The sequence below is a fragment of the Balearica regulorum genome, chromosome 1 (assembly GCF_011004875.1).
Source record: "Balearica regulorum gibbericeps isolate bBalReg1 chromosome 1, bBalReg1.pri, whole genome shotgun sequence".
In the NCBI taxonomy this organism is placed as follows: domain Eukaryota; kingdom Metazoa; phylum Chordata; class Aves; order Gruiformes; family Gruidae; genus Balearica; species Balearica regulorum.
This window is the reverse complement of record NC_046184.1, coordinates 158,882,448-158,896,783: the sequence shown is the minus strand read 5'-3', so window position 1 is coordinate 158,896,783 and position 14,336 is coordinate 158,882,448. Positions and strand designations below refer to the sequence as shown.

The following is a 14,336-nucleotide window of genomic DNA, read 5'->3' as shown; positions in this document are numbered from 1 at the left end:
ACAGTGTATCTCAAACCGTATTTTTAAAGGTTTTTGATTAGGACAGAGAGACTTCTATTTATCTATCCATAACAGTAATTCCTGTAAAATCAAGGTATGCTCACATAACTGAAAGAAACGCTTACAAATAGAGCCCTAAGTTTTGTTAGAATACTTAAAGTCTTGTAGTTAGATTTCTCAATAATATTTTGACAAAGAGCATTCAGTTGAATTACTAATTGTTCACGTTTTCATTACCATGGGTTTAAAGACAGATAAAGTTGTGCATTAATTTCTACAGTTCTCCCTGTGCTGTATTCTTATTAAAAAGTGTAACATTTCTCACATTGCATGTAATTACTAGGCACTTGTCAAGAAACTTCACAATTCAGAAATCACACTGAATTTCTAGTGCACTGCGCCTCATAAACCACTGCAATACTTAATCTAATCCCACAGCTATACTTCTCAGATCAGTTATTCCTGTGTACATTGCTTACTTACCTGGAGATGCACCTGCTTTGGTGAGAATGTCAGTAAAAAAAAAAGAATGATCTATAAATTGTTGGCATTGCTAATGCACCTTGTATCAGTGATAGTCATTCAAATGTAAAACAAATAGTGGCATAAAAAGCTGCACCATGGTGATACCCATATGACAACTTTAGACATGGGTCTTGGAGACTTAGGAGTGTATTCCTTACTTACGGTGCTGAGTACTTACTTGATATGGAGTACCAAAATGAGTGATCGCTATCAAAACCTTCAGGAAAACCTTCTTCAGAAGTCACAGTTCTGAAGTCTTCTTCATTGTACATTTCCTACTTGGAATATGATTACCTGTAGTCTATGCTTTCTGGTGTACAACCCCTGTGAATGTTTACATGCGTATATATGCAAGAGCTAGGCTGGAATTCTTTAGGCAAAGTAACACCACTTATGAAGAGACATTTTTTGATTAATTTAGAAGGAAGATGTGAAAAGAGCTGAAAAATGATCTTTCCGCATGACACAGAATTCAACTATATACTGAAGAATGATCTCTCTCTCGTTGCTGTTCAAGCATATAATATATCCAGAGAAAAGAGCAATTTATCTTTGATAATGAAGGCAGTAGATGTACTACAAAAGGATACACTATCATAAATACTATACACACAGTAACATTCATGAAAAACAAGGTTATGAGAAATCAGATGGCAGTCAAAACAGTATCAAATCACTGCTGACTCTTACCTTAGAATTTTATTGATTGCTGTCTCTTTTTCTAGAAGGTTTCTTGCTCTGATGCTGAAAACAGATTTACGGAGCTATAAAATTAAGAAAAAGACAGTGTACTTTTTAATTGCTGTAAAATATAGCATGTGTATCTGACAGACCAATGAAACATTATGAGGCTGAGTGTATGTAAAATTAAGCACATAATCTTCTCTATCATAAAACTATTTTTTCACCGTTTGTGGCATGGGTGTCCTTTTCCAGGAAAAGGGTGGTAGAAAAGATCAAAATGGTCACACAGAGCAAATTCCTTGAGGAATGCGTAAGATCCTAGCCTTATCTTGCAGCTTTTGGCCTCCCTATCCCAATCCTTACCTAGTTCTGGCTGCAAAGCAGCAGACGGTTTTGTTGACTAGCAGTAATATTATTCCCTTTACTACAGATTTGTTCTCCAGTTGGCAAAGTCACACCTTTGTCTTGATCTTTGCTACTCCTCCTCCACTTTGGATTTTGACTAGGCTGGATCATACCCTGAAGATGCCTTGACTACACAGAAGAGCCAGCTGACAAAGCTTGGATGTCTCATGTCAGTGCCTTGAGTTAGGTGTCATGAAAGTAGGTCTCCTCTTTCTCCTGAAACCAGGCCTGCCTGGCTGTTCTTGCCCTTGCCATCTTCACTATCTTATTTTTTTTTCCCCCCCATGTAGAGAAAAAAATGCGGTGAGTGAAATGTGCTTGTGTTTGCCTCTGGTCATGAACAGTGTTTTAAGCATATTCTTGTGAACAGGCCTTCCTGGACATTAAATGAAAGGACTGGGATGCAAGAAAAACCAAGCACTTAATTCCTAAGCAAGTAGTAACAAACATGGCAAGTCAAGGAACAAATTACAGCTGAAGAATTTACCTGAGGAACTGCACCTGTGTTAAACAGAATGACTCTGGCACCTTGTAAGACTGAATTCTGTCAACTGTTTGGAGATCATTATCTTGAAGCAAATGGTTGAGAGAGAGTTGGGAGCTTCTAGCATTGTGTGCCCTGTTTTTTGATCTGTCTGAAATGGAATCTTTAAGCACATGGCTTTAAAACTATTCATTATAAATATCAGATTTGTTTAATTGATCTGTGTCTGACCTAAGGATGTAAGTAAAAGATTTCTAGAACACTACCTCAAATCCTGAGTCGCTAGACAAGTAATTTTGCTAGAACTTCTCTCAAGACTCAGATTGACTCTGATTCACCATAAGATGTCCTACTTTGGAGAAAAATATAAAGCCTAGAAAACACCTTAAAACTTGTTAATTATACTGGCTGTCCTTAATAAAATGGCTGCTGCTTTTTAAGGCAGACCTGTAACAGCAAGCTACAAACCCTTTCCTACCACTTGGCTTTTCAAGTGTGGCCCCTTTAACCTTTCTCAAGTCCTAACCTGTCTCTGTAGAGCCTACGGAAGTAAGAACATAAATGATTTGAAAACACCACGATTTTGAGATTCTGTGGGTTCCTCAAAAAAACCCTGCAACTTGAAAACTGAAATAAAGTATGCGACACTATGGAAAATAAAGTATGGGAATTTCAGGTAAGATTAAAAAAATAGTAATGGAATTGTATATTTGAATACAAAACAAAAATTTGTTCCATTACCTGCATATGGTTAATGTCAAAATAAACTGAAAATCACAGTATGAGATATACTATTATATTAAATATTGTGTAGGGGTAAATATTTCATATATTGAAGTACATTTGTGTAGGTTTTAACTCATTTGCAGTACCTCAGCACAGGTTTAGTGGATTTATCAGCATGGTACCTTATTATGGATTTAGATATAACTGACAATGGTGAAAGCAATGGCAACTGTTTCATATCTTTTTTTCTTCTAACATCAGTAAAATTAATGTCAGTGGAATCCCAGATAACTGATTTTTCCCCTTACCAGGATTGCAGAAAGAAATCTCCAAACTATAGGAGTTTTTATCCTTTTGCAAGGTGTTAGCTAATAATTTTTTTAGGGCTCAACTAGGAACATCAAACTTACGGGAATAATGAAGGTGGAGAAACATCTGGTTTGTTTCAGTTGTTTTTTCCTGTTATAAATAATTGCCTTAGAATAATTGCACTGACATCAAACATCAGGGAAAAAAAGTGTGCTGCCTACTAATGTGTTATGTCCATTGCTTTCTAGTAACAGTTCTTTGCTTGTTAACAACTTAGAAATTGAAAAGATTTCATACACAGGAAGCATTAATTTCCTTCCAAATTCCCATTTTTTGCTCAGAAAAAAGCTGAATAATAATAATTTTTCCTGAAATCATCTACAGCTCCTTATCTGGCACGGACCACCTCTTTTTGGTGTTTAAAATAGGTGTTAAAACACCGTGGCATTACGCGTGTGGCCCAAGCAGGGAAATGCACCCAGGTTGTCAACAAGGGGAAGTGCCCTGGGAAAGCAGGAATGAGGAGTCTACCTCTTTTCAAAGACTTTACAGGGAGGTTGGGTGCTTCTACTGATACATTCAGTGTTTCCCCAAGCCAAGCGTTAAACCACCTAGTTCCAGCAAGGAAGAAAAGCATTTCAAAAAAAGCTGCTAGCAGGTCTAGGCCAAGGGCTACTTCCATCTGGCACATTTGTTTAGCAGGGACTGCTGAATCCTCCTTCTAGGTAGCGTGGCCAGACTAACAAAGAAGGAGGCAGTGGCATGTGTTTTGCTTAAAAGCATACTGCTAAATCTCTTGCGTGCCTCAGCTGGAAATTGTCTGACCCCCTGTTTTTGATGCCTTCAATGAACACCCTAGTTGTCTGCTGGAGATCTGCAAGGACAGCATCGCACTCTGGTATTTGGCCATGGCACAGCCAGAGGCACAACATCCCCAGAGCCAGAGAGATGAAGTGAAGTAGTAGGAAGGACCCCATGTCTGGAGCCACTGAGATGGGGGAGAAAGGACTGTTCTAGTTTTTACTCCCAAAGCTGTTAATGAATTTTACTCAGTGATGCTGAAACAAATGAATGCCTAAGAAGCCATGGGAATGGGGAAAGGGACTAGAACACAAGATGTTGCACCAGACTATTTGTGCAAAGAGTGCATTTACTTTTCTTGCAGTTTTTTTCAGAAGGACTAGCTGTGAAACTTGTACCTTAGGCAGTATGTCCTTGATCCTGACCATGATCTAAGCAGGGACTGAGGCTTAGGTGAAATTTTGAAGATTTGTTACCATCCTGTCTCCCTCTCCCTCTGCATTGTGATAGAATTTAGACTGAAGCAGGTATCCAGTCCTTTAATCCAGGAATACATGAACACGATCCTATACTTTGGTGCCTAGGGATCTCAGTGGTCCAAAATGGAACTGATAATACAACCCAGGCACTTCCAAGGATTACGGCTTTTGAAGATGATGGTCCTCATTGCTCTTTAGGACTTAGGAGTACCTGCTTCACCAGAACCCTGGTGAGTTTATCTTAAATTTGAAATATCCAGAAGAAGCAATCGAGATCATATTTTTAGATATGCACGACTGATCCATTGCTCATATTTAAAGGAGTTAGCAAGCAGTCAAATAGCAACGTGCATATGTCAATACGTGTGTTGAAGAAAATCAAACATTACTATAAACTTTTAAAATATATGTCCTTATTTCTCTGTTAGATAAAGAAACCAAACTGCTTCCCATTTAATGTTCCAAATTTGCATAGCACACCGGGCAAATGCAGTGGAACTGTACAAACAGAAAATGGAGGTGATGATCAGTATTTTGTTTAATAATGTCTAGATGCCACATGCTGGTGTAGAAGGAGGCTGGCAATTAAAACTTGCGATACCTGCCGAGTTCTTGAATGTTGCAGAGGAAATTATCAGCAATGTTAATGTACAAAAGACATTACTCGATTAGATGATGTGGAATTAAATAAGTACAGTATACTCTACTGAGGTTATTTTAGGGTGTATCTGTTTAGCCTGCTGGGTTTTTTATTACAGCTTGCGATGTACTGTGAGGACACCCTCAGTGTATCTTTATTAGCCATTATTTATTTATTTACTTCTTTATGCAGCCTAGAAGTACACTCAGTGCAGAAATAACAGTGACATATAGCTTTCTGCTATAGAGCATTATTTTTTAACATAAGACACTGTCCTGAAATCACCTAACAGCATCTGATTACTGTTAAATATGTTTTCGACAACACATTTTAAAGAACTCCTGCAGGTTACTTTAATCTGTAAGGAACAGCTGTGTCACGTCAGCAAATTACCGATAATATTTCCTGGATGAAAAGGTTTTAGATGGAAAGCATGTGCTCGTATGAAACCATGAATAAAACTCATGTCCTGGTTCTCACATTCCTTTGAGTTTATTTACACAGATGTGCCTGTAGACACAGGATTAGGGAATCTGCAGGTAGTGCTTCCTCCACAAGTGCTGGCACCCTTCACTGCTGCTCTTGGCAGGACAGACTTCAGGCAGACAAAATGACTCAGGCTAGTCAGTGTGAACTCGATCTGAATGCTACATCCTATGAAATCCCATGTATCCAAAACGACGAGGACAAAGCAATAAACCACTGTAACTGTTGTAAAAGCAGCTAAATCACAGAACATTGTTGCTCTGCAAGTGCCACCCGCTGCTTTGAAAAGGTACTGCAGATATTTTAAATAAATAAATTAAATTATTATAAAATCATATGATAATAAATTATAATAAATTGCAAATAAATAAAGTTATTTAGTAGTATATTTAAAAATTCCAGGCTTTTTACCCTGGGAAAAAATATCTTTGGCATAAGATTAAAAGCAAAGCAACACTGCACTGCACCTTTGCTAGATGACAGCTAATGACTGTGGATCTGTCCTGCAGCCTTGGTGTATTGGCACAGCACTGCTGACTTTGGGGGGATCTATGCCAAGTCATAACAGCTAAGATGTGGCTCAGTAGTTTTAAGTTTTGAGAAATGCTGTTCATTGTCAAGGTTTTGATATATTTTGCTAGCGACATGTTTACAGTGCACAAACCCCAGCAAGCACTGCATAAAGCAATTGTTTTCAACTTGAATTTGACAGAGAATTGTATGCTATCAACAGGTAAAACTGTGTTGATATAATGTATTATTTTTTAATCAGACCACTGCAGAGCTGGCAGAAGAGACAAGCGTTGGTAGGTGTTCTGCAACACAAGGTGAGGCAAGGTCATAAGTAAACAAGGAGATCTAAACGTCTGAAATGGAAAAATAAAAGTGCATGGGATATATTTTTCTAATGCAATTTCTTAAGTGTTATATGAAAATTAGCAATTGTAGCTTAGTGCTATTGATAGCAATCTTTTACAGGCAACTGCAGGACCATATGGGAATAGTCTTCTGTACCATGCCAGAAATTCCAAGCGAGGAAAAAAAATCATCCAAAGCTTCTGTTTCAGTTTGGAATTTGTTGGATGCCAATTGATGGTTTATGTAGACTTGCAGAATGAACAGATTGTTAGGTACTATATTGTTATTTAAACACGTGCAGCCTCTAGGGAAAATATGAAGAGTCAGTACAATAAGCAATATATCAGAGTGATTTTTAAGAAACAGTGAGGAAATATTTGGGCAGAATCTGTTCAGAGCTTGAGCATTCCATTAGATATAGGATGTTTTTGGCCCACAGGAGTTTGCTGTGTAGTCTCTCTAATGCAAACATTATTATTTGTTCAACAACATGAACATGACAAAATGAATGTGACAAAAATATGAAGAGTGATGGAAGGCCAGACTGCAAGTTGTTGGTAGGTACCTAACAAAATGTTCAAAAGAATTTAAGCAGGTTGAGTGACTAAATCCTATAGAAATCAGTGGGGAATTTCTTAAGCTCTTTTGAGAACTTTGCTTAATGCCTACAGAATCATAAAGGATGCAATTACAAGGGACCTCTAGAGATCACCTAATCAACTTCCCCCTCTCAAAGTAGAACTAACTATTTTCATTTGGACTTTGAAAATCTGGCCCTTGGCAAGGTTGTCCTATATAAGAAACAGGCTCGCTAAACAGTCAAGAAAGTGGTCTAGCATTAGATAAGTGCCACAAGGAGTCAAAGGCTGTCCCCTTTGATCAGATCTCTAGAATGAGAAGTGGGCATAATCTCCTTAACTCTTGGGAGTCACTGACCTGAAATAGCCTTAATTCCTTTTGTAGCCCTTGATTGCTGCCTGTCTCTTAAGGAAAGCCATGTTCTTCTAATTAGCTGACTACTGGTCTGGAAAATCTACGTGTCCTCTCATAACCAAGAACCTTTTTCAATTAAGTCTAGGAATGTGGACAAGGCTAATATTAGCATATTCATAAATCCCCCAAAGACTTAAAGAGGATGATAATAGTCCATCTTAGACACGTGGGGGAGCAGCTCTAGGGAGGGAGAAAAATCCCTCTCTTTTATGTCTTGTCATGCTACAGTTGTGTTTTCCCACACTTGAGTCAGTAGTTCCAACTGGGTTGGAAGGGACCATTAAAGGTCATCTAGTCCAACCCCCCTGCAACGAGCAAGGACATCTTCAACTAGATCAGGTTGCTCAGAGCCCTGTCCAACCTTGAATGGTTCCATTCAAGGAAAGAGGGATGGGGCATCTACAACCTGTCTGGGCAACCTGTTACAGTGTTTTGCCACCCTCATTGTAAAAAAATTCTTCCTTATATCTAGTCTGAATCTACCGTCCTTTAGTTTAAAACCATTACTCCTTGTCCTATCACTACACGCCCTACTAAAAAGTTTGTCCCCATCTTTCTTATAAGCCCCCTTTAATTACTGGAAGGCTGCTATCAGGTCTCCCTGGAGCCTTCTCTTCTCCAGGCTGAACAACCCCAACTCTCTCAGCCTGTCTTCACAGGAGAGGTGCTCCAGCCCTCTGATCATTTTGGAAGATGTGACTTTGGATAGGTTTGTTTTCTTTTGTTTTCTGTCTTTACTCTATGCAGGAGCCAGGGAGATCTTGGGGAAAGCTAGTAAAGAGGGCTGGGTAGATTACTCATGGCAGCCAACAGCAGGGTGGAAGTGAGGACACCTGGCCAAGCTGATGTGGGGTTGTAATACATTCTGCTGGGAGCCTTCTGGAGGAGAAGGCACCACTCTACACTTTGAGTTGGGGATCTTGAGGCTTTAGGGAAGAAAGGACTTCCAGGCTGGGCTGGACTGGGAATGGAAGAAGACTGATATGGACTGGGAGTTTCAAGTGGGAGGTAACTTGGGTTGGGGGAACAAGGAATAACCTTACTCCTGGTTGTACAAGCACATGCGTATAATTCCCTCCACTAGAACAAAGTGATCATGACTATATTTTATCAGTTCTTGTGAATGAGTCCTGTGAGTGGGTGAGGGAGACCAAAAGGCTTTGAGAAGGAGATCTGGATTCCTCGGTACGAGGAAGGAAAGGGAGAGTACAAGGCTCGAGTAGAAAGGCTTTCCTGTAAGCCAGACCCTCATTGCCTCTCCCTTCATTCCAAACTAATTCACGCTCTTTTCTGTTAAAATAAAACAGCCCTAAAAATTTTGCCAAGTCTGTATTTTGTTTGATTGAAAAAACAGTTTTAATGCATCTTCACAGCCTTTGTATCAAACTCTTGAAAGCTTTTAGCACAAAACTGATGAAGTAGAAAGCTAATGCCAGAAAGAAGTGCTGAATTATCATACTTCTTGAAAATGGCAAAATATCCAGTCCCCAGCCTCCTTTCTCTCAGAATGTAATTGAAAATTGGTCTTTTCCAGGTGGAATTTTGAACATACTATATAGAGGCAAGAGTGACAAAGTAATTTAAAATCATCAGAAGCCAGAGACAGACCATAACAAGAACAGAGTCTTGTTACTATTGCAGTTCTGCCTTCTCTGCTCTGAAGGCAAACATGGTCAGAAATGATAATATTACCAGCTGAAATGTGTATGTGGTAAAATACTTAATGAGAAAGTGTCTTTTTCAATAAATTGATTATTTAGACAAAAGGACATAGGGATATTGTTAAGGGACATCCGTACATACCCATTTTATCTGAAAATAAACAAAATCTTTAAAAAATGCAAAATAGACAAAGAAGTCTCCTGATTAATTTTCAGAAAACCTGAAACACATCACTGCATTTACATATATTAACTTCATTAGAAAGATCTGATGAGAACAGACGTGGGACAAAAATAATCTTTGAAAATCAAGACTGTAATGAGCAAGAAAATGCTGGATTCATGAGCCATTCACATTCCAGAAGGTAGATTGTTTTAATGACTTTTCTGAATGTTATAGCTAGATAGATTTTGGCAATATCCTGCAAATGACATAAACAGGTAAGACTGAAGCACTTGGGTGTGTTTAATTAACAAGCGGTATACAGAAACTGAAATTGTAGGACAGAGTTCTACTCAGATACTCAGTAAAGGGAGATTAAGATAAAGTTTGAATGATTTTTGTTGATACTTATGCACAAAGTTCTGCAAGAATTCAGGAAAAAATGCAGTATTTATTAGTGTCTAAAAATAAATAATCTTTTCTACTTGGAGTTCAAGTCCAATTGCACTTCATTAGTTTCTGCTATATTCAAAATTAATGTGATAAAATTATTATTTCAAATTTCTTAAAGAACAGTCAGGAACATAACAGAATGATATGGTACTTTTTGTGCCGAAATTCTGCTTTGCACAACAGAATGTCCAAAATAAAGTTCAGAAAAGTTCGATTCACTTGGGACATAAGTTTATTACAATAAGAAGCAGAAATTCTGGAAATGGCAATTTATGAATAAATGTTCTACCCTTGATTCTTTTCTAAAAAGGAAAAAATACAAATAAATTTATGAGTATGTCTTCATGCCTGATGATTTTCTGAAGGATATCTTGGGACACTGTCTTCAATACTAAAAGCTATGTGTTAGAAAAGCTGAAGTGCTATTTTTGCAAGAAAAGCCCTTTCAGCATACTCTCAGAATATACTTGGTTCTTTTGCAAGAAACAGTATAGTTAATGAAAGAAGCTGAGCACAGATCAGAAAAAGACATGCTGTAACAAATTGCCAGATTAAACAACATCTTATCAAGAATAGGTGGCACATCTCAGCAGCTCACAAATGGACTATCTATGATGTTAACTAAACATGCATTAGAAGTTGTGGGCAATCTTGTGTGTTGAATTTGTGTGTGAAATTGTAAACAGATAAAATAATAAACTTTCCCTGAGGTGTCAAGAGATAATGATTTCTATGTAAACCAAAGGGTGTTGATCTCCAAGAAAGTGCTGAGGCCCTTCTAGAATGAGGCTTATTCACAGATTCACAGATTGGTAGAGGTTGGAAGGGACCTCTAGAGACCATCTAGTCCAAACCCCCTGCTAAAGCAGGATCACTTAGAGCAGGTTGCACAGGATGGTGTCCAGGTGGGTTTTGAATGTCTCCAGAGAAGGAGACTCCACAACCTCTCTGGGCAGCCTGTTCCAGTGCTCTGTCACCCTCACAGTGAGGAAGGTTTTTTTCATGTTCAGATGGAACTTCCTGTGTTCCACTTTCTGCCCATTGCCCCTTGTCCTGTCACCGGACACCACTGAAAAGAGTCCTGCCCCATCCTCTTGACACTCGCCTTTTAGATATTTATAAGTGTTCATGAGATCCCCTCTCAGTCTTCTCTTTGCCAGGCCTTTCCTCATACAAGAGATGCTCCAGTCCCCTAATCATCCTCATAGCCCTCTGCTGGACTCTCTCCAGTAGTTCCCTGTCTTTCTTGAACTGGGGAGCCCAGAAATGGACACAATATTCCAGATGTGGCCTCACCAGGGCAGAGTAGAGAGGCAGGATAACCTCTCTTGACCTGCTGGCCACACTCTTCTTAATACACCCCAGGACATCATTGGCCTTCTTGGCCACAAGGGCACATTGCTGGCTCATGGACAGCTTGCTGTCCACCAGGACTCTGAGGTCCTTCTCTGGAGGTCTGCTTCCCAGCAGGTCAACTTCTAACCTGTACTGGTGCTTGGGGTTGTTCTTCCCTAGGTACAGGACCCTACGCTTGCCTGTACTGAATTTCATACGGTTCCTCTTTGCCCAACTCTCTAGTCTGTCAAGATCTCGCTGAATGGCAGCTCAGCCTTCCACTGTGTCGGCCACATGTCCCAGCTCAGTATCACCAGCGAATTTGCTGAGGGTACGCTCTGTCCCCTCATCCAGGTCATTGATGAACATGTTGAATAAGACCGGACCAAGCACTGACCCCTGGGGCACACCACGAGATACAGGCCTCCAACCAGATTCTGCATCACTTATCACAACCCTCTGGGCTCTGCCATTCAGCCAGTTCCCTACCCACCTCACTGACCCCTCATCCAACCCACACTTCCTAAGCTTGCTAATAAGGATGTTATGAGAGACAGTATCAAAAGCCTTGCTGAAGTCAAGGCACACAACATCCACTGCTCTCCCTTCATCCACCCAGCTGGTCATGCCATCATAGAAGGCTATCAGATTGGTCATACTTGGGTTGATGCTTGTGTTCCATCCCATCTGACTTTAATGGATATCAGCAGGATCATATCTGGAAATGAAGGCAAATAGCCTAAAAAACGCAGGTGCAAAGCTCAGCAGCCCACCTGCAAGGCAACACAGGTCATCATGAACATATTACCTCGGTGCTGTGACTCCTCAAAGGATGCAGAATCCAGTGCGAGGTCTGCTGCTTAATATTCATAGTCCTCCATGGTAATGGCTCTGGCCTCTGAGATCAACTCTCACTTTCTGACCATGACCTTCCATCATACAGGTACATTCTGCTCTAAGTAGGAAATCATTGGGAGAGGCATATGGCATGGGAGCTCGAGCTTTCACAGGAGCTAGACCTTAATGATGGATCTTGCTCCCACAGGAAAAAGGAACGACTACTAACTTCACTGCTGCAGAGCTAAAACCAAAACTCACATGTGAAAGGAAATAGAAAGGAAACAGGATGATAAAGAAGACACAAAAGAGAAAATATGTTTGCTACTGTCCAATTAATCTTACAAATGCAGAAATAAGGGAACTGGCTTGTTTATATTCCTTCAATTAAATGGGAGATGCTCAAAGTCTGAACTATAAAATACATGGCTATATTAAAGCTCTTTTGCTTTGTTTTGTAATTCACTCCTGCTGTGCCACTGCTGCAAACATGCACACGGGTATCGCTACATATTGAGCCATAGGCATTTTCAAAGTTCATCTCATGACCCTGTCAGTTTTGAAGTTTAACTTAACAGCAATGTGCTGTGTTGTGTGGCCAAAGACAAGTAGCCAGTTCAGGAGTGTCCTCCTCACAATAACTTTCCACAGGGCCTGCTAAATGCGTGTCTCCTAGAAAAGCATTCTAAGATGTTTCTGTGCTCCTCTGATTCTAGTCTTGAAGTTATGAAGCCAGGGCCAACTCAGCTATATTTTACTGGACACCTGATTTGTTGTAAATGCTACAGCTCGTTTAGTTCTTTGTTCCCTGAAAATTACTGTGACTATCCCTCAGGCTCTTGTGAGAGCCACCACAGTGAGACGTCCTTATTTTCTGCCAACTTATTTTCTTCTTATTCACCAAGTCACACAAAAAATTTTGTTTCCGTATTTCATCCAGTTCTCCTGTCCAAGAATTTACTGAAATATTGGTTAGCTAAGGAAATTCCCAGCATACTGTGAATAATTTTCATACAAATTTGGGAGTGTAGAAAACCACTTCTCTCTCTGTCTCTAAAACTCCTCCCACATCTATGTTCATTTAATACCATAATTCCCCTTTCCATTTTTTAACTCTTTCCTCAGATACTTTTTCCATTAATTTTATAACAGCACTGTCTACTTATACTTGCACTTTTTCTGAGCAGTCTTCCTTCTATCACCTGCAACTGTCTTCATGGTACTTTTTACTACAACGGGGGTATCCTCACCAACCTGGACAGTCCCAGTTTCTCTAATTAGACCCAGAGCTCTTCAACTCATGGCCTGCAGACCACATCAGGATAGACTAGCTCAGCACGCAGTGGAGGTCTTTGGCAAGATCAATGGATTTAAGAAAACTTGCTCAGCAGGAACTCAAGCAGAGAACAAAAAAATGATCATCCTGCATTTCCAGCAGCGTTAAGTTCAGAGAATCTCAGTTCTACACACAAAGTTATAGATAATCACAAACAACTCAACCAAAGCTTCATGCTAAGCTGCCTATCAAGCAGCTGTCACTGAGATAGCCCAGGTGTTGCTGGCACTGGATGTAGAAGAATGACCATGGCAGTCTGTCTCCACACACCCACTCAGATCCCACACATTGAGAGAGAACTCTTAGGAGGTGTATAAAAGGTGAAGGCCATTTAGGTATCTAAAAGTAATTTTTTCTATCAGTGTTTGGTTAGTTTATTACTTTGATAATGGTTAAGAAATTTGGAAGAGTTAGAAAAACTTCTGAAACTCACAGACTTGACTAGAAAAAAGGAGTATAGCAGAGAAATCTGTTTTCCAAAGCTGTTCTTTTGATTTGGCATAGATGAAAATAATTTCAAACTGATTGTCATCATGGTTATGGCAATATATACAAATAAATAATTTTTCAATTTCGAGAAGGTAAAATACCTTAAAAAAAGAAAGAATGCAATGAAAATCTACTCCCCTTTTACAACTTAAAATATCTTTTCAAGGAAGCAGGTAATTATAATACTGAAAAGACTTACTAAACCTATTATATAAGAGAACAAAACCCGATTGGCTTTATCAATCATCACAAATCACGGGTCAGATGATTGATTTTGAACACAAAACCAACACCATATATATATATATGTATATAGTGGCAGATTTTAGAGAAAGAAAAAAAAAGAGTTGCGGAAGTGGAAATAAGGGAACGTATGTATTCAGTACTTCCTATCACATCAGCAGGTGTGGAACACAGCAACATGGATATAAGTGCAGGAGAAACTGGAGGAACCAGCCACACAAAGTTCAGGCACCACAAAGGAAGGACAGAGCCAAATCTGCCAGCAGAATCTCACCTTTTGATTCCACCCTATTTTTTTCATCAACTACAATGACAAAAAGATGTGAAAAGTTTCTGAAGCCATCGCACTGCTATCAGGAGCAGTGGAAATCCATCCTACTAGGCACTGGGATTAGTAAAATATTTGGTCAGGTTTCTTTTTTTACAAAG

At 39.4% G+C, this 14,336-nt stretch overlaps 1 protein-coding gene across 6 annotated transcripts in view; it reads right to left on the bottom strand.

Moving 5' to 3' along the window:
• The window catches only part of NALCN (sodium leak channel, non-selective), a 244,939-nt gene that overhangs the window by 47,355 nt on the left and 183,248 nt on the right, over nucleotides 1-14,336 (bottom strand). For all 6 annotated transcript variants that reach the window (XM_075740769.1, XM_075740787.1, XM_075740816.1 and 3 more), the window contains one exon: nucleotides 1,216-1,289. In XM_075740769.1, coding sequence (XP_075596884.1) covers nucleotides 1,216-1,289 — 74 coding nt within the window. The remainder of the gene's footprint in view (nucleotides 1-1,215; nucleotides 1,290-14,336) is intronic.